The 19,062-nt window shown below is 36.7% G+C and overlaps 1 protein-coding gene across 2 annotated transcripts in view; it reads right to left on the bottom strand.

The window, feature by feature from the left end:
• The window catches only part of TEX10 (testis expressed 10), a 52,103-nt gene that overhangs the window by 8,370 nt on the left and 24,671 nt on the right, over positions 1–19,062 (bottom strand). The window contains exons 7-11 of one of the 2 annotated variants that reach the window (XM_032235308.1): positions 15,518–15,653; positions 14,972–15,147; positions 12,084–12,261; positions 5,125–5,213; positions 4,513–4,646 (exon numbers count right to left, since the gene is read on the bottom strand). In XM_032235308.1, coding sequence (XP_032091199.1) covers positions 4,513–4,646; positions 5,125–5,213; positions 12,084–12,261; positions 14,972–15,147; positions 15,518–15,653 — 713 coding nt within the window. The remainder of the gene's footprint in view (positions 1–4,512; positions 4,647–5,124; positions 5,214–12,083; positions 12,262–14,971; positions 15,148–15,517; positions 15,654–19,062) is intronic. The other variant, XM_032235309.1, reaches the window with a different exon arrangement.

The following is a 19,062-nucleotide window of genomic DNA, read 5'->3' as shown; positions in this document are numbered from 1 at the left end:
ACACTTCCATTCTGATCACAAACTCCAAATGTATTCAAGAAAGCTAAATCTATACAGGTAATTCTTGACTTACAACAGTTCATTTAATGTAAGTCCAGAACTATCAGTACAAAGTACAAAGCACTTTTTGTAATAATAATTCCTGCCTGAATGCCACTGTCCATTATAAAATAAATTGTAACACACATATAAACTTCAAAGGTATTACAAGTTTAAAACAATATATTGACATGGTTTAGAAAGATGACCAGTAATGTTTGACTGCTGGAATTTATCTCAAAATTCTGTTTGGTTACTGATCTTATTCAATCATATGGCCCTCTGTAATCCCAGAAATCTGTACAAATTTGGCTAAAAGATACCACAAAATATCTCTTTTTCAATGTAGACAATAATCCTATTTAATTTATACAAAAAGATATCACATTTTTACTATATGTCTCATCTTAAATAATTTCTTGATTAAAGAGTCAATTTAATGAAAGATTAAAAGGTTATGAAAGATTTAACATTTTCTGAAACACTAACATCAAACGTGTATAATAGTATCCTGAGAAAGTAATAATTGAGCATGCATAGATCTGAGGATATACATATGTATTTATAGTAGTGATCACAAAACAAGCATCTTAAGGAGCTTAGAGAAAACTCAAATATAGATTTTGATATTGATGATTACACAGAACATAGAAAAAGGAATAATGGGGTTGAAAGGTACCTTGGAGTGTTTTAGTCAAACTCCTACTGGAACAGATCATATATCCTTTGAGAAAACTGGTTGTCCAACCTCTTCTTGAAAACTTCCACTGAAGGAGAACTCACAATTCTATAGGCATTCACCTATTAATTGTTCTCGCTGCCAGGAATTTTATCCTTAATTCTAGATTGAATCTCTCCTTAATAATCATTCTTTCACTCATTATTTCTCTATTCTCTGGTGCTTTGGAGAATAAGTTGACCCACTCTTCTCTATGACAGCCCTTCAAATATTGGAAGACTGCTCTCACATCATGCCTAACCCTTCTATTCATTAGACTAAAACACCCAGTTTCAACAACTATTCTTTCTACAGCTTAGCCACCATCTCCCTTGTTCTTTTGAGCATTTTTTCTAGAATCTCAGCATCTTTTTTTCTATCATGGTGACCAGAACTGAACCCAATATTCCAAAAGTGGCCTAACCAGCGCAGAATAAAATGGTATTAACACTTCACATAATCTTGATACTATCCAACTGTTAATGCAGCCGAGGACTTTTTTTGAGGAGCCAAGGTGGCGCAGTGGTTAAATGCAGCACTGCAGGCTACTTCAGCTGACTGCAGTTCTGAAGTTCGGCTGTTCAAATCTCACCAGCTCAGGGTTGACTCAGCCTTCCATCCTTCCGAGGTGGGTAAAATGAGGACCTGGATTGTTGGGGGCAATATGCTGACTCTGTAAACCGCTTAGAGAGGGCTGAAAGCCCTATGAAGCGGTATATAAGTCTAACTGCTATTGCAGCTACAGCATATTGCTGGCTCATATTTAAGAGCCGAGGTGGCGCAGTGGTTAGGGTGCAGTACTGAAGGCCACTACAGCTGACTGTTATCTGCAGTTCAGCGGTTCTAATCTCACCGGCTCAAGGTTGACTCAGCCTTCCATCCTTCCGAGGTGGGTGAAATGAGGACCCAGACTGTGGGGGCAATGTGCTGACTCTGTAAACCGCTTAGAGAGGGCTGAAAGCCCTATGAAGCAGTATATAAGTCTAACTGCTATTGCTATTGCTATTGGTGGTCTACTAGGATATCTATATCCTTATCAGTCACAACTGTTGAGCCAGGAACCATTAATTCTATATCTATGCATTTGGTTTTTCTTCCGAAATGTAAAACCTTGCTTTTTTTTACTATGAATTGCATTTTGTTAAATATGCTCAAATGTATCAAGATCCTTCTGTGTCATGAGTCTACCTTCCAAAATGTTAGCAATCTTCCCCCCGCCACACACACAAAAAGCTTGGTATTATCTGCAAATTTGATAAGCACCCGTTCAATACCCTCATAGGTAATTTCTGAAAATATTGAAGAACACCAGGCCCAAGACAGAAACTTGATGTACCCTATTGCATGCTTCCCTCTACACAGATGTAGCTCCATTCAGGACCATGTGTCATGTGTGGTTAGTCAGCTAATCCATCTGGTAACAGTATTATCTATCCCATATTTTATATGAAATAGTAGGTTGTTGTTTAATTTGTCAAATGCTTACTGAAGTCTAAGTAAACTATGTCCACAGTATTTCCTGATTCACTAATATAGACACTGTGTCAAGGAAAGTAATAAGTTTTGTCTGGTGTGATCTGTTTTTAAGAAACCCATTTTGGGAGTCTAGTATAGATTTGTCTGCTTCTAGGTGCTCGTAAATCTGATGCTTATCTTTTCCAGGATTTTCTCAGATATTGATCTTAGGCTGATTGGTTGGTAGTTTCCTGGATCCATTTTTTCTTTTTTGAAAATGGAAAACACATCCACATTTTTTCAGTCTCCTGGTAATTTTCCATTCCTCCAGATTTGAAATATATGATTCAGTTGTTTTATGATCACATCTGATGCTTCCTTCATAACCATTGGATATATATATTCTAGAGTAGATAGGTGTTCGCTTCCATTTTCATGCGTTTTTTGACTTGTATTCCTATTCTGTCTTCAGTGGTACTGCTTTTAATAGATTGGATTATTTTTGCATAAAGAATGAATTAAGCAGTTCGGCTTTCTCCCTACTAGCCATTATTACATTGCTGTCCTCTACCATTAATAGTGGACTAATCATTTCTTTGACTGTTTTCTTATTTTTACATATTGAAAGATATTTGTGTGAGGGGGTGCATTTGTTGCTAGTTTGTTTTACTCTGAGTCTTAACTTTCCTCCTTGCAGATTTGGGCTATTTTCTGGTATTCTGTTTTACTTGTATCCCTCTTTCTGTTTTTTAATGTTTCCCTTTTATTGTATCTCTGTTTATCAGAGAATTATTGAAATCATGATGGTTTCATTTGGGTTGTCTTTTCCACCACCAGCCCTCTGTGATGCTATGCTAAATTAGACTTTTAGAATGTCAATTTTCAGAGATTCCCAAGCAACTTGAGTTGTTTTCCATTCCAAGACCTCTTCCTAAGCTCTAAGATTGTTGAAGTTAGCCTTCTTGACTTTTTTGATTACTTGTTCCTACAGTATGTTGAATTCCAATGACAAGGTCACTCTCCCAAAATTCTTTCAAATCGATCCCTTCTATCATTTCATCCCTATTAGTAAGAATTAAGTCCAATACAGTTGATCCTCTGGTTCCTTCCTCTATTCTTCTATCTTTTGGATGATTAAGTTGTTTGCTATGTTCTTTATGAACTAATTTAACATTCCATTCCCCAGAGTTTATCTTCCAGATACTGTCAGGGTAATTAAAGTCCCACAGTGATGTGCTTCCTGCACACCTTAGCTAACTGATTAGCAAAAAGTTACACATGTATCAGCATAGGTATGCACTTACGGCAATGTCATACCTTTTTCCTTTTAAATTTTATATAATTACTATGTTGTTTGATTCATTGCACAGTCAGTCTGATGTCCAGTCTGGATTTGGCATTTTATCTAGCAATCGAGTTCTTCCCAACAACCTGGGATATGCAGATGTAGATGATTGATGGTCTTAAAGTTATAGTTGCAAGACCTAAGTTATGCCAAGCAAAGCAGTCAATATCAATGATGTTCAAGTGGTGCTCCAGTTGTTTTCAGATTGCACCCAAAGTGATTATTACAATTAGTACTATCTATGATTTCTTTTGCCACAACTGTTCTACTTCTATTTGCAGGTCTTTGTATTTTGTTATCTTTTCCAGTTCCTTCTCTTCCATTCTGCTGTCTCCAGGTATTGCCACATCCACTATCCAGAGTTTTTTGTCTTTTTTATCTACAATTGTTAAGTTTGCCAAATTATGTGGAAGATGCCTAGTTGTTGTTTTTTTAAATTCTAAAGTCCCGAAGCACTTTAGTTTTTTCATTTTCTATGACTTTCTGTAGGCAAATGGTACTTTCTGCAGATCTTCCAATGCACCATAGTTTCTACTTTGTCATGCCATTTTTTTGGTACTCAGTCTATGTGATCTTCTTGCAGCAGCTAATCAGGTGGTTCACTGTTTCTTCAGCTTCTTTGCAGAGGTAGCATTTGATTTCTTCTCAGTTCTGGCTTTGTGTGAATTTGTTCTTAAGGCTTGGTCTTGTGCAGCCAAAATTAGCCCTTCTGTCTCTTATTATTATTGTTTATTAAATTTGTTTGCCAACCATCTCACTGCAAGACAATTGGGTGGCTTAGAATATACTACATATTATATAAATATATAATATATTAATATAAAATATATCTGCATTTCACATTTCCCCTTCATCAAACAGATCAATTTCTCTCCAACAGTTAGTGCATAAACATTTCATTTTAGGATAAATGAAAATCACTTAAGGAAGACTCTTTCAATACAGAAAATTTTACCTCTGCCATAGTCCAATGATATGAAAATTGTTCAAAATCTGTTAAATAGAGTTGGACAGGAGAGAGAGGTGTTTGGTTTATGTGTGGTTTTCCCCTAATGCTCTGAAGATTACTCAACTCTTCACTGGAAAAGCCTGAAAAGGATGATAAAGAATCCTATTAGGAGCACAATTCAAAGTGAACACTTATTATTTTTCTATATGGTTCTTACAAACAAAATAGAAACCCAACATTCCATGTTTCACTTAATTTAATAAATAGATAAATACAATGGTATTTAAAGGTTTGTGAACTCTTCAATATTTCTCTATAAATACAGTCTTAAACATATCTGCCTGCCAATGCCGAAGCCAAGCCAGGCGTCTGGAAACCACATTGGCTGCCAAAGCTCATGAGGCGAACTTGACAGCACTAAGAGTGGCATTGGCCAAATATTCCGAGCAATAAAGACTATATTTATCATGTGAACTAATACGAATAAAATGCAATAGAAACAGAACAGATAACTAAATTCAAGTGAAGTCAACAAGTGGAAGTAAATATATACTATGTGAAATCTGTCTTCTAAACATTCCAGCAACATTAAGAGTGAAGTAAATTTGTACCAATTACCTGTAAGAGTTGAAAACAAAAAGCTGAAGTAACCCATGTCAGTCACTGAACTTTCCTGTGCTGGATATTTCCATGCCACAAAGGAGGATCTATTACCAAAAAAGAAAAAAAGAAAAAAAAGGAGAGGTTTTTTTGAGAAAATTGTTTAAGATGGTTTGTAATTCAAACCCAAAGAAGACATGATGGCAAAAGACATATATAACACAGATCCACTCCCAAACGTATTTAAATTAGGAAAAATGATCCAATTTAAAAAAGCAAGAGTATCCATTATTTCTCAATAATTGTGTTCTAAAATTAGGTTCAAAACCAAGAATAAGTTTATTTGAGGAAGATGTATAAAAAGGTCCAAATAAGGGTGGGGAAGAATAAGAGACACAAAAAACTTTACATGTGACTGATATACAACTGTGGGTTTTTTTAAAAAAAAATCAAACTGGAATGATTATAGCATAAATTGTCTATAATGGTCCCAGTGATTATTGGCACACCAGAAGCCATATCAAAATTATTTTGGACAGCACTTTTCAAACAAATTTTCCATTTGTTATGATTGGCAAAATTCCATTTGTCAATTAGAAAGAGGCACAGACATATTGTATTGATGTGCCAAACAGAGATGAAGAAGTGGCATTTGTGATTTCACATTCATGTGTATTCTAATAATAATAATGTATGGGATATTTTGCCTTATTAGTACTTACGTAGAATATATTTTAGCACTTTGTATTTGTACTTATGAGACCCTGTTCAGCAGAGGCTGCTGCTGCTAGGGCAAAGATTTGCAGGGAATGAGTCAGGTGGTTCTAGCCGACAGGTTGGAGAGGGGGCAATCATTAGATGGCTGCCACCACACTTAAATGACCTTACAGATATGATGAAGGTGATTTGCTCTAATTTGGTATACTGAATTGATGAGGATATATAGTAAAATGAAGACTTTATCATTAATGAATGGGCTATAAAATCTGTCTATCTATCTAATGGTAGTTCTCATTCAACATTTATTCAATTAATTGCTATAGGCAATTAATTCAATTCAATTAATTCAATTTATTGCTATAGGTGTATACTACAGGCCACCCAAGCAAGCAAAATTGTATTTGTATTTGTATTTATTTGTCTTGTATGCCGCCCACTCCCGAAGGACTCCGGGCGGCTCACAATAGACAAGGGAAGGGGGATAAATAGACAAAGACAACACTTTAAAAACACAACATTCACAATTTCCGTGGGGCTGGATGTTTCAAAAGCCCCTCGGCCTGCTGGAGCAGCCAGGACTTGGTGGCTTTGCGGAAGGCCGGGAGGGTAGTAAGGGTCCGGATCTCCACGGGGAGGTCATTCGAGAGGGCTGGAGCTGCAACAGAGAAGGCTCTCCCCCGGGGAGTCGCCAGCTGACATTGGCTGGCAGATGGAATCCGGAGGAGACCTAACCTGTGAGATCTAATTGGTCTGAGGGAGGTAATCGGCAGGAGGCGGTGTCTCAGGTACCCAGGTCCGATGCCATGTAGGGCTTTATAGGTTACGACCAGCACCTTGAAGCGGGTCCGGAGACTAATGGGTAGCCAGTGCAGCTCGCGGAGGATAGGTGTGACGTGGGTGTACCTAGGTGCACCCACAATCGCTCGCGCGGCTGCATTCTGGACTAACTGAAGTCTTCAAACACTCTTTAAGGGCAGCTCCATGTAGAGTGCATTACAGTAAGAAGAAATAGATGAACATTTTCCTAAACAATTAATTAATATGTAGGAAATATACCACAGTAGTAATGGAAGCCTTTAGCTACCCTGATATCAATTGGGAACTAACTCTGTATCAAGTAGGAGATCAAACAAATTCCTAACCAGCTTAGCTGACAACTTGTCATCCAAAAAGTAGAAGATGGAACTAAAGGAAAATCTATACTGGACCTAATTCTTATTAAGTGATAGAGGGAGTTGAAATTGCAGGAACTTTGGGTGAGAATGACCACGTCATATTGGAATTCAATATAATGCAAACACAAGCACTAGAATAAAATCCAACTAGTGTCTTAAACTTTAAAAGAGCTGATTTTAACAAACTCAGAAAGCTCTAAAGAAAAATTCCATGGATAAAAATCCTAAGGGGGAAACTCTGAAAAATATTGTCGTAAGAGCACAATACCACTGAAAAAGAAAAGCAGGAAATCCAAGAAGAAACCACCATGTTGCATAAAGATCTTTCTGATAAACTGAAAGACAAAAAGGACAAATACCAAAAATGGAGAGAGCGACACCTAACTGAGGCAGAATATCAGCAAATAGGCCAAATCTGCAAAGATGAAGTCAGGAAAGCAAAGGCTCAGAATGAACAAAGATTTGCAACAACAGGGTTAATAAAAAATGTGATTCAACAGGAAGTTCTCCAGCTGGACAAATGTGGGGGATGTGAACTTTGAAGAGCTTCACATGAACCCTGTCTGACAAACCAACTCCGGGGATCATTTTTTGGATCAGAACCTCCCTAGAAGGGGGGGGGGGAGAATGGCAGTGTCTCATCAGACCCAGAGGGAAGCAACAGTCCCTCGCAGGTCAGAGATTTGCCTATGAATCGGAATCGGGGTGGCAGCCTTCAACATGACTGACAAGATGCTCACTTTTTTGTCAAAGCGAATGGAACAGGAGGGGAGTGGAAGAGATAAAAGACAGGGTAAGAAAATTTATCTAACCCACAACTATAAATTAAACCTGGAAAAGGCAAAGAAATCTTGAGAACATAAATAAGATCCAAACTTTCTTTTTCCAAAAGAAAAGGAAGAAAGGAAGGTAGAGGGTTGTAACACCAGCCCTCCTAGAAGTTCCTTGTTTGAAACGCTTTCAGATAGAAGAATAGAAAGCAGAGAAGTGACAAACCCATTCAATCATAAATTTCAAATTTGGTTTTGAAATTTGAAATAGAAACCAATATCCCGAAAAGTTTACTTTTACTTTGTTTGAATTCCTTCCAGAAAAAAGCTAGTCTTTTTACTGATAAAGGATAACTTAACCTTGACTGTGCGGGAAGTTTTAGTTAACTAACTCCCATAAATCAGAATTCGGGAAAGCAGGAGGCAAAGAAAAACTTTTGGCTGATTACAAGCTTCTTACAAGTGATTTATTTTGAGCAGTTATTAAAGGAAAGAATAAATATCAGACTCAAACCTGGGAAATACAAAGGTTTTTTTCCCCCCTCTTTCTTCTTTTTATTCTACAAAAGATTAAGATGATTTCAGCTTCTCTTCTGGTTTCAAGTAGTTGGATTAATTAAACTTAAGGTGAACCAGAATTTTGAAATAAGATTTGTATAACTAACTGCAATCTTGGAACTGGACATTAAGGAAGAACAAAAGACTAAGATGGCTCCCATTGCTCTTCCCCACAGCAGTTTAAGTACATAAATTTAAAGTGGATTAGAACTCTGAAACAAGAATTGTACAACTAACTATAACTTTGGAACTGGACATCATGGAAAACTGGGAATTAGAAGAACTATGTGAAATTATGAAAAATATGCATAAATCATTAAAAACAAGTCTAAATAGAATTCTGAACCCAGGGAAGCAGAGATCTAAAGAAGAATTTAAAGAAGAAGAAGAAGGGGGGGGCAATACAACGAAGGGGGAAAATGGAGAGAAATAAAAAGCAGACAAAAAACGTCATCAGTCTTGGCAGTGGTATAGGGAAAACTGTAAAAACTGCAAAAAGAGGAGGTGTCCCAACAGAAGGGAATAAAAAGCAGAAAAAAAGTGGTTTTGGAGGTTCTTAGTGCCATAAGGAAAATTGAAGTAGGAGGCTATGCTCCAACAAAGAGAAATATAAAATACTCTTGTGAGAGTGGCTGGGGGAAAATTGATGCGAGTGGAGCTGTTAAAACAAAGAAAAGGGAGAAGACAGGAACAGAGAAGTGGGACAAAAGACTAGGAAAAATCAGGTATCTAGATATGCAAAAATCTAAAGCAAGATAAGGGTTTTATTCCTAAATATGACAATAAAATGGAGGTGCTAACTAGTTGAACATAATAATGAAAAGATAATTTAAAAAGGCAAAAATATATGGAATATGGATAAATATGAAACTGATATGGGGTGGTTGTAAAACAGAGGTTTGTGTTTCACTTTTATATGTTTAAACTAAACGGGTGAAAATATATGAAACATGGATGTGTGTGTGTGTGTGTGTGTGTGTGTGATGAATAAAGTGAGATGATTACTGCTTGTTACTTTACATAATAGATTAAGGAAATTTAAGGATAATTTAACCCAAGATATGGAAAAATGGAAAGAGAATATGGAATATATCTATAATGGAAAACTATTGAGATTTAAAGACAGAATCACAAATTGGGGGTGCGTGAGGATGTATAATTATATAATGATGAGAATATCTGCCAATTGTAACCAGATTTACATCTCATCCAAAATTAGGCTTGGGGGGGGGGGGGGTTAAAAGTACAATGACTATATATGTATACTTTTTTGTCCTATTTTTTTCTTTTAAGAAAGGAGAATATATGTTAAAATTAAATATGTATATTGAAAAAGAACTATAAATACCATCAACATAAAATGCAGCTTGCTCAGAAGCTGAAATACACCAAGTAAATGAGATGAAGAGTAAGAAGAAAAGGAGAGAAGTAAGGGAAGAAGAGAGGAATAGAAGACAGGGCAAGGAGGGGGGAAGAGGAGGAGAGAAATGAGGCATGGGAAGGGGGGTGTGAAGAAGGAGAGAGGGAGAAGAAAGTGATGGATAAGGACAAATATGGTGTATGGAGAGCAGAAGAGCCAATAATTGTGTTTTGTGAGTTGATGGTAAGGTGAATTGATGTAAATATTTAATAATACAAAATGATGCTGGATATGTAATACTATACATATGATTATATATTATGAAAATGAAAAAATAAAAAATTTAACCCCCTACCAAAAAGTTAATAAAAATGTTTCTTTCAACATATAAATTTAAAAAGTCCAGGTAACTGTTGAACCACTAAAGAGAGAAGATGGCAAGGGAGTAGCAGGCAGTAGAGAGAAGGCAGAGCTACTTAACTCATTCTTTGCATCAGTCTTCACACAAAAAGAAATACCCAATCTATCAAAACATAACCGTAAAAGAAAAAACAAGAAATAAAAATTAAAATAAGCAAGAAAATGGTAAAAGAACACCTGTCGGACGATGAATATAAAAGTCACTGGGACCTGATGGATTACATCCCAGAGTTCTGAAGAGCTGATTTGGTCCCCATCTTTAAAAAAATGAGGGGGCGGGGGGACAGACCTAAGAAACTACAGACCAATCACCCAAACATCTGGGAAGGTACTGGGAGGGGGGGGGACAGATCTGTGAACATTTAGAAACAAATAACAAATGAAGTTATAACTAGAAGCCACACGGGTTTGTTACAAACAGATCATGCCAAACCAATTTCCTTTCATTCTTAGACGAAGTGACTAAAGTAATAGACCAGCAAAATGCTGTGGGCATAGTTTATTTAGACTTCAGAAATGCATTTGACAAAGTAGACCACAACCTACTTCTTGACAAGCTAGAAAAATATGGGATGGACAGCATCACTACCAGATGACAAACCATACTCAACAAGTAGTCCTTAATGGTATTATACCTACATGGAGGGAAGTAAACAGTGGGGTACTAAAAGGTTCTGTCTTAGGACCAATACTCTTCAATATCTTCATAAATGATGATTTATAGACGAGGCAATAGAAAAGGAAGTCAAATTTGCAGATGACACTAAGTTGGCAAGAATAGTCAACACCTCAGAAGACAAGCTCAGGATCCAAAAAAATCTTGACAGACTTGAACAATAGGCTCTATCCAACAAAATGAAATTTAATGTGGAGAAAAGTGAGGTTTTAAAACTGGGCAGGAAAATCAAGTACAGATTAGGCGAAACCTGACTCAAACACAGTAACTGTGAACATCTACTTTGAAGTCCTAGTAGATGATCACTTAAACATGAGTCAACAATGTGCAGCAGCCGCCAAAAAAGTTAATACAATCCTTGGTTGTATAAACAGAGGCATAGAATCAAAATAATGTGAAGTATTAGTACCTCTTTATAAAGCCTTTGTAAGACCACACCAGGAATATTGCATCCAGATTTGGTCGCCACATTACAAAAAAGATGTTGAGACTTTGGAAAAAGTACAAAGAAGAGAAAACTAAGATAATTAAAGGACTGGAGACTAAAACATATGAAGAATAATTGCAGGATTTTGGTTTGCTAGACTAGAGAAAAGAAGGACCAGGGGGACATGAAACAATCAATTTATTTTTCCAAAGCACCAGAGGGCAGGGCAAAAAACAATGGATAGAAACTAATCAAGGAGAGAAGCAACCTGGAATTAAGGAGAAACTTTCTAATAGTGAGGACAAATAACCAGTAGAACACCTGTTTAGCTGCTGCAAGAAAATTGCACAGACAGCATGACAAAGTAGCAACAGTGATGCATTGGAAGAAACACCATTGTAAGTCTGGTGTGCCCGCAGAGAAGGCTCTGCATGCCACCTGTGGCATGTGTGCCATAGGTTCGCCATCATGGCATATGCATTGACGAATTCACAATCAGTCAATTGCAGAAGTCAGCTTTACATGGAAGAGCTTATATCCTGTGACACTATCAGTAATATCATCAAACATACACAGCTGCCTATCCCAAGTCCTTGGGAAGGAGTAAATAGGCAAAAATGACAAATCCAATCTGAACATCTGGCTGACTATGCAACAAACCATAACATTGCTACAACAATACGTATAACATCATTAAAACATTGACATCTGCCTATCCCAGGTCCTTGAGAAGAACTTGATGGCCAAATGCCAAATCCAGTCTGAACATTTGGTGACTGTGCAATGAATCCTAAAAATATTCTTAAAATATACAAGATTTCATTTCATGTGTTAGTTGAGTTTACTCAGGAAAACAGAAAAGGCTTATTACCTTATACGCAGTATCCTAATAAGAGTGCTGGTTAACTTTACAGACAGTTTTCCCATAATGCAACAGCGGCTGAGAGCAGCAAGGAGATCGTTTGGTAAATGAGGCACAAAGTAAAGTAGCTGGACTAAATGTTGCTGGGATTCAGGTGGCAGAAGAACCATTGCGCCATCTAGTGGATCTATGAAATTCAAGAAATTAAGTGTTACCTGCAGATATCAGATTATGATGTTTGATATCATATTAGATTATGTTATAATAAAATATAAACTAAGAATCCAGCATTTTGGATAAGCAGATTACAGTCCTCTGTTAAAGACAAAGTACACTGCAACTGAACTGAAAAAAATTTACATCAGTTTTTCAAAAACAATTAGAAAAAGCCTTGAATTAACACACAATCTCGTCCTAGAACTTTATAACATGAAAACATATGGTATACTTTCAGTGAATAAGGTTATATCATTTTTTCCTAAGGGAATATAACCTCAATGAAGAGTTTTAATCAGATTAACATTTTGCTTTAAACTGGTGGAAGTCCCATATCTATTGATATCATGCTTCAGGAATATTATGGGTATGAATTATTCTAATTAACAGCACGCAACAAATCAAAAATTAAGCAGAGGTTAAACAAGTTGATTATGTAATAGGATCAGAATTCAAGGTAAGCTCCAGGAAAGTAAAAGGCAAATATCAAATATTCAATTACACAAAATGAAAACAGAGAGGAGGCTGAATCCAAGTGTGGTACGCACTTGTCTTTTCAGTGATAAATGAGGGTACATGGTATCACCAAAATACGTAGAAACTAACTCCCTCATATATAGGGCAGAACTACTTCATAAACCTGTTACCTAGATGAACACTAAGTTCATATCTGAGAGCCTTAATTCTCCTAGTACCCTTGAGTTGTATAAGTAAGGGGTTCTGTCTGAATGGACATCTGTACCACAAATTATACCTTCGGACAGTACTATCTCTTGGGTTGAAGTCAAGATTTTGTGAAGACAACTGCTGTCTGTGAGATGAGTCTGAAAGAACTTTATTTCATGGTGACTAATACAGGGGAAGAATGATAGAGCAAATCTAAGCAATGAACTGTAATTTAATAAAAATAGAGTGCTTTTAAACTCTTGCTTTTCTTGTCTTTAGTATTTTTATAAATAACTGAAATCAGCAAATATATCTAATACTCCTCGTTTTCTCCAAAACAACCCTGTGAGCTAAGTTGCGATGAAAAAGAGTTAGTTGCCAAAATCACCTAATTGGTTTTCATGACTAAGGCAGACTTATAACTCTCACTTTCCTGGTTTCTAGACTGGTGCCTTAACAACTAGATCAAACTGCACTACAACTGATATGCTAAGGATACAATATTGCATATTGTGAATGCAGAGAGATTTCAGTTGGGTGAAAAGTTAGTGTTTAAAAAAATGGAAAATAGAAGACAGGGAGAAAATAGATATAGTTCTCACTTAACAACAATTCATTCAGTGACAACTGGGCCTCATTGAGATCATGATCCAGTCACGTGGCAACCAGTTTGTAATTACATCACAGAATCTGTGGTGACGGGATCACTATTTATGACTTGCCAACTTCCCACAAACAAAGTCAATGGGGAAGCCAGCGGGTCACAAGTAGTGATCACCTGATGTTTGCACTTAACAATGCCACAGGATTCCTTTAACAGCAACTAAAAGTGCTGTCATGCTTTATGATCATGCTATTTAGCCATGGAAATTCCAGTTTCAATTACCAATTTAAAAGGATTTTAAACAAAGAGCTGCAGTGGCGCAGTGGTTAGAATGCAGTACTGCAGGCTACATCTGCTGATTGCCGGCTGCCTGCAATTTGGCAGATCGAATCTCACCAAGCTCAGGGTTGACTCAGCCTTCCATCCTTCTGAGGTGGGTAAAATGAAGGCGCAGATTGTTCAGGGCAATATGCTGACTCTGTAAATCGCTTAGAGAGGGCTGTAAAAGCACTATGAAATGGTATATAAGTCTAAGTGCTATTGCTATTACCTGTAGTAACAGATGATAGGGAAAAGGAGAAGCTCTTTGACTTCCACTTCATATGAAATAGTTGTCATATAATATCTAACAAAAAAACTAGAGAGTAGTTGATCAAGTCAATTAAAACCAAGAGTCTTATACAGGTCATTTCAGAGCTTCATTCATTAAAAATAATTGAAAATAGTGTCAAAAACCTGGAAAAAGGGAAATATTTTCCCTATCTTCAAAACAGATAAACAAACAGGACCCAGATAACTATAGACTTGTTTATGTCAATATAAAGCAAAGCAGTGCTTTTTATTACCTTGTAATAACCATTGTTTAAACTGTCAAAATAAAGATAAAGATATGTATTCTATTGTACCTTGTAGCAACCACTAGTATACTAGGCATTGACACAAGCTGTTAAAGGACAACAATTTGTTCCCTTCTTTTTCTGCTACCTTGATGGGCATAATATATTTAACCTGGCATACCCAGTTGCTCCAATAAGCCATTGTGCTCTTCAAATTATAAGTGTTAAAAGAGAAAAAACAAAAATGCAAGAGGCAACCCTCTACAAAGATAGTTGAGAGTTTCTGGCTAGGATAACAGTGGAAGTAGTCAATTATTGTAAGTTATCAAAACACTCTTAATATAGTGTTAAACTAATCTTACAAGAATGTAGTCAGATTACAATTTTTATCAAAAAAAATCCTGAGTCTATTGTTATGCTTTCAAATAACAGCTCCAAATGGAAAAAGCAAGTTGAACCCAATACTTCTTACAGAATAAATCCTTTCTAACTTGTTTCAATTTTCAAAGTGTTTTTCTTGATGCAGTTTAGAGATTGTAACCAGTATAGCTCTTGAATATTAAAATAATAATTACCATATATCATAGGAGCAGCAGCCTGTAAACTCTGTAGAATTTCTTTGTTCGCCCGAGATGCAGCAGAATAAATAATACCAATCAATTGCTCTGAAAGTTCAGGATTTTTTAAGCCAAGAAGAACAAGCTGTTGAGGCAGACCAGCCAGCCAGCAAGTTAATACTTTACTTTGGCTTCTGCAATGCACAAGAAAAAAACAATAACAAGTAAGCAACTTCATAGTTATAATACAACCACGTGCACATTACCCAAATTTGAATATATTTTTGAGGCCCAGAAAATAGGCTCTTAATTCACAACATTTTCATGGATGAATTTCAGAGACATTATATTAATTTGATGAATGGGATTAAAAAGTTTCAGACAATATATAAGTATATTGTGGGTTTATCACTGCATGCTTCCACATTAGCCTTTTAAAGAACAAGGCATTTACAAAGTTACATCAAATTGGCTGCAAAATGTATCGGAAATTTCAACAAAAAACCAATAAAAATGATTTTCTCTGTTATATGACACAGTGTTGAAAGTAATATGTATTATTACCTATTTATATGTAGGTTCATCTCTTCCTTTTGATAAACTCTGGCAAAAAAATTCAAAAGTAATGTACGTACAGGAAAAGGAAGATTCCTTTGCTGATAAAATGTGTAGACTGCTTTCATCAAAGTTTCTGTTGCTGCTAAATAAGAGGATAAAGATAAAAATCAGTAATGATACTGTACTTTCTTTATATTTAGCAGGAAAAAAATCTACATTAGATATTAGAATCTAATGCCTTATAATTCTTAGCACAAGAAGCACAATAATAGCAAGAAAAAGCAGGTAATGAGACATAGTTAACCTATCAAGAGTTGTTAGAACAATAGCATGGACAATGTAATATGAAATCAAGAGAAATTAAGGTTGCAGATGGATAAAATTTTCAATGGTATACCCAGTTGAGAGAAAGATTCAATATAAAAAACAAGACATTTGATACTGAGCAACAGAAGAGATAATGTAAAATTGAATTATGTACAAAAATGAACATGTAACTTGCCAAAATGCATCTTGTTGGAATTTAAAATAAGTAAATACATGAAAAAGTCTACTGTTAAATGGGATATGCATTTCTGACATAACTATTGTTGGGACAATGGGAAATTACATGGTTGAAAAGATTGGTATATGACTTCAGAAAATTATCTAAAATATATAATAGTACATTATACATGTTGAAAATGTGCACAACAAAAAGAGTCATTTTTTCATGGCTGATGGACTTAAAATAAGCTGGAAAATTATGGGTTCAAATATGTATTATGGTGCAAAAAAATTCAAAAATTAAAAATCAATTGAAAGAATTAAATTTGTTACAATTACTGGAGAACTAAAAAAGCCATGAAATTTTTAATACATGCTGAAAGTCAATTATATGTGCAAAAATGGAAATATTATGAAACACTCATTAACAGTAGAATGCTTGGTGAAAATGACAGAACTAGCAAAGATGACAAAATTAACTTGTTTGCTTAGAGAAAGATAAACTATTACATTTATTAGTAACTGGAAATCCCTTTTGGACTTTTTGCTGAAAGAACAAACAGATGGTTTATGAAAAGGATGATTAGAAAGGATAGATTACCATAAGGATAGTTTGATATAAACTTTAGACAAAGAAGGTAAAATACAAATTTACTTATAACTGTTGTTAAAAACAGAAACCTTTTTCTTTTTCACATTTCTATTAATTTCTCTATCATTTTTTTAAGTTAAAATTTATATTGTCCCAAATGTGTATTTTCCAAAAGACAACTGGACTTTCTTTCTTAGGTTTTTTTTTTCCTTTAAAAATGTTTCGCTTTTCATCCAAGAAAATCATATTAAGGAAGACAAAGGCCTCAACAATGAAGTTTACAGAAAATTCACACAAAGATCAGTATTTAGATTTTGATTTTCACACTGGAGCACAAAATGGAAATGATCATAATCCTACACCACTGGGCTGAAAGTTTGCCTGCCAATAAAGAGGAATAAGAAAAAGAACTAAAACAGATCAATGAATCCCTCAGAACTTTTAATTATCCTAACTGGGTCTTTATCAAATTGAGAAAAAAACCAGGAGCATCTCCATTTCAGAGAAAGAAGAGAATAAACCTAGCAACATTGTAATTCAATATGTTGCAGGAATATTTGAAAAGCTCAAGTGAATTTTCAACCAACACAATATACATGTAAAATTTAAATCTAAGAATACACTAAGATACACGCTTGTCCATCCCAAGGATAAAACACCAGACATAAACTGAGCAATGTGACATATGCAATTCAATGCACTGAGACATGGGCAGATCTGTACCTGTCTCCTATCCATTACTTCTTGTCCTTGTCTAAGGGTGCTATGGGGAGTAAATTGACACTCTTTTCTGCCATAGTCCTTCAAATATTGGAAGACTGCTTTCATGTCTCCCTAAGTTTTCTCTTCTTTGGGCTAGACATACCTACTTCCCTTAGCCATTTATCATACAATTTAGCCTACAGATCCCTTATGATCTTTATTGCTCTTCTCTGCACTGTTTCTAAGGCCTCAACAAACAAACAAACAAACAAACAAACAAACATACATACATACATACATACATACATACATACATACATACATACATACATTATTGCGATGACCATAATTGGAAGCAGTATTCCAAGTGTGGTCTCACCAGGGCAGTGTAAGGCTTTACTATCACTTCTTGCTGTTTTGATTTGATCTCTATTGATGCAATTGCAACTATATTGGCTATTTTGGCAACTGCAGAACATTGCTGGCTCATACCTAAGTTGTGATCCACTAAGACATCTAAATCTCTTTCACAATTGCTATGTTGAACCAGGGACTGCCTATTCTATACCTGTGAATTTGGTTTTTCATGATTAAGTGAGGACTTTACCTTTAATCAATCAATTTCAGTAATTTCAGTTCTGAGCCTGCTGGAATTTTGGCAATCTAAGCAGGCATGGAGCTGAAATCCTTTGGCAGGAAGCTCTTTCAACCAGCCCTCAGAGACAAAACCCAAGTAGAATTTTCATTCTTTAAGTTGAGAAAGAGCATAGTAAGGTAAGGAGTGCAGGACCTCAGAGTGCAGAGAGGAGGTCCTGGGAAGCCAGGTGCAAGCCACACATGAGTTTGTTGGGACTTGGAGGAAGGGAGAGGGACGGAGCAGCTCTCCCTTTCCTCCCCGCACCATTGACTATTTTAAACTACACTTCCACAGTGCTCCACAAATTTTAGGAATGCGGTGTGAATGGTATGCCTGGTTATGTCTGTACCCACTTTTTAACTTCATTATTGCTGTATTTTTTGTGTTTTAATTGACTTACGTGGGGAATGCATGGATGAGTGGCTGTGTATGTATGAGAGGATTGAGAGTACAGCCTGGTGCCTCCTCCACTGAGTGCTATTGCAGAAGTGGTAGGGGGCCCAGGCTACCTCCCGTCCCGGAATGTGTGACATAAATCGCCTGCTGGATGGAGCGGAGGCTGCAGGAGGGGATATGGGTCTATGGGTGCGGGGATGGGCCGGAGCATTACGGTCACTATGGGGAGAGGCAGGTACGACGGGAACTTCAGGGCTAGCCATTACCGGGGAAGGAGGGTTCACTATGTCACAGAGATCCCTCCTTCCGGCCCTGCTAGTTCCACTCCAGGGCCAGATGGCGAGAACTGTCAGGGCCCTGGTCTCAGGCTGTTGTTGCTAATGCCAGGTCTGTGGTCCACAAAGCTCCCCTCGTCCGGGACCTAATTTTAGACGAGGGGGCAGACCTGGCATGTATTACTGAAACCTGGCTGGGCCCGGAGGGAGGAGTCCCCCTCACTGAAATGTGCCCAGAAGGATTTCAGGTGCTTCATCAGCCTCGACCCCAGGGAAGGGGTGGGGGAGTGGCGGTCATTGTCCGAAGGTCTTTAGTTCCTTGTAGGATCCTTGCTCCGGAGCTTGTCGGGTGTGAGTCCCTGCTGATGAAGTTGGACCTTGGAGGTCAAGTGGGTTTGTTGCTAACGTACCTACCTCCCAACAGCAACAGCCCTCCCCTCGCTCCCCGAGTCAGTAGCCGAGT

The sequence above is a fragment of the Thamnophis elegans genome, chromosome Z (assembly GCF_009769535.1).
Source record: "Thamnophis elegans isolate rThaEle1 chromosome Z, rThaEle1.pri, whole genome shotgun sequence".
NCBI lineage: Eukaryota > Metazoa > Chordata > Lepidosauria > Squamata > Colubridae > Thamnophis > Thamnophis elegans.
The sequence above is the reverse complement of the archived record's forward strand: the minus strand, read 5'-3'. Positions and strand labels throughout refer to the sequence as shown.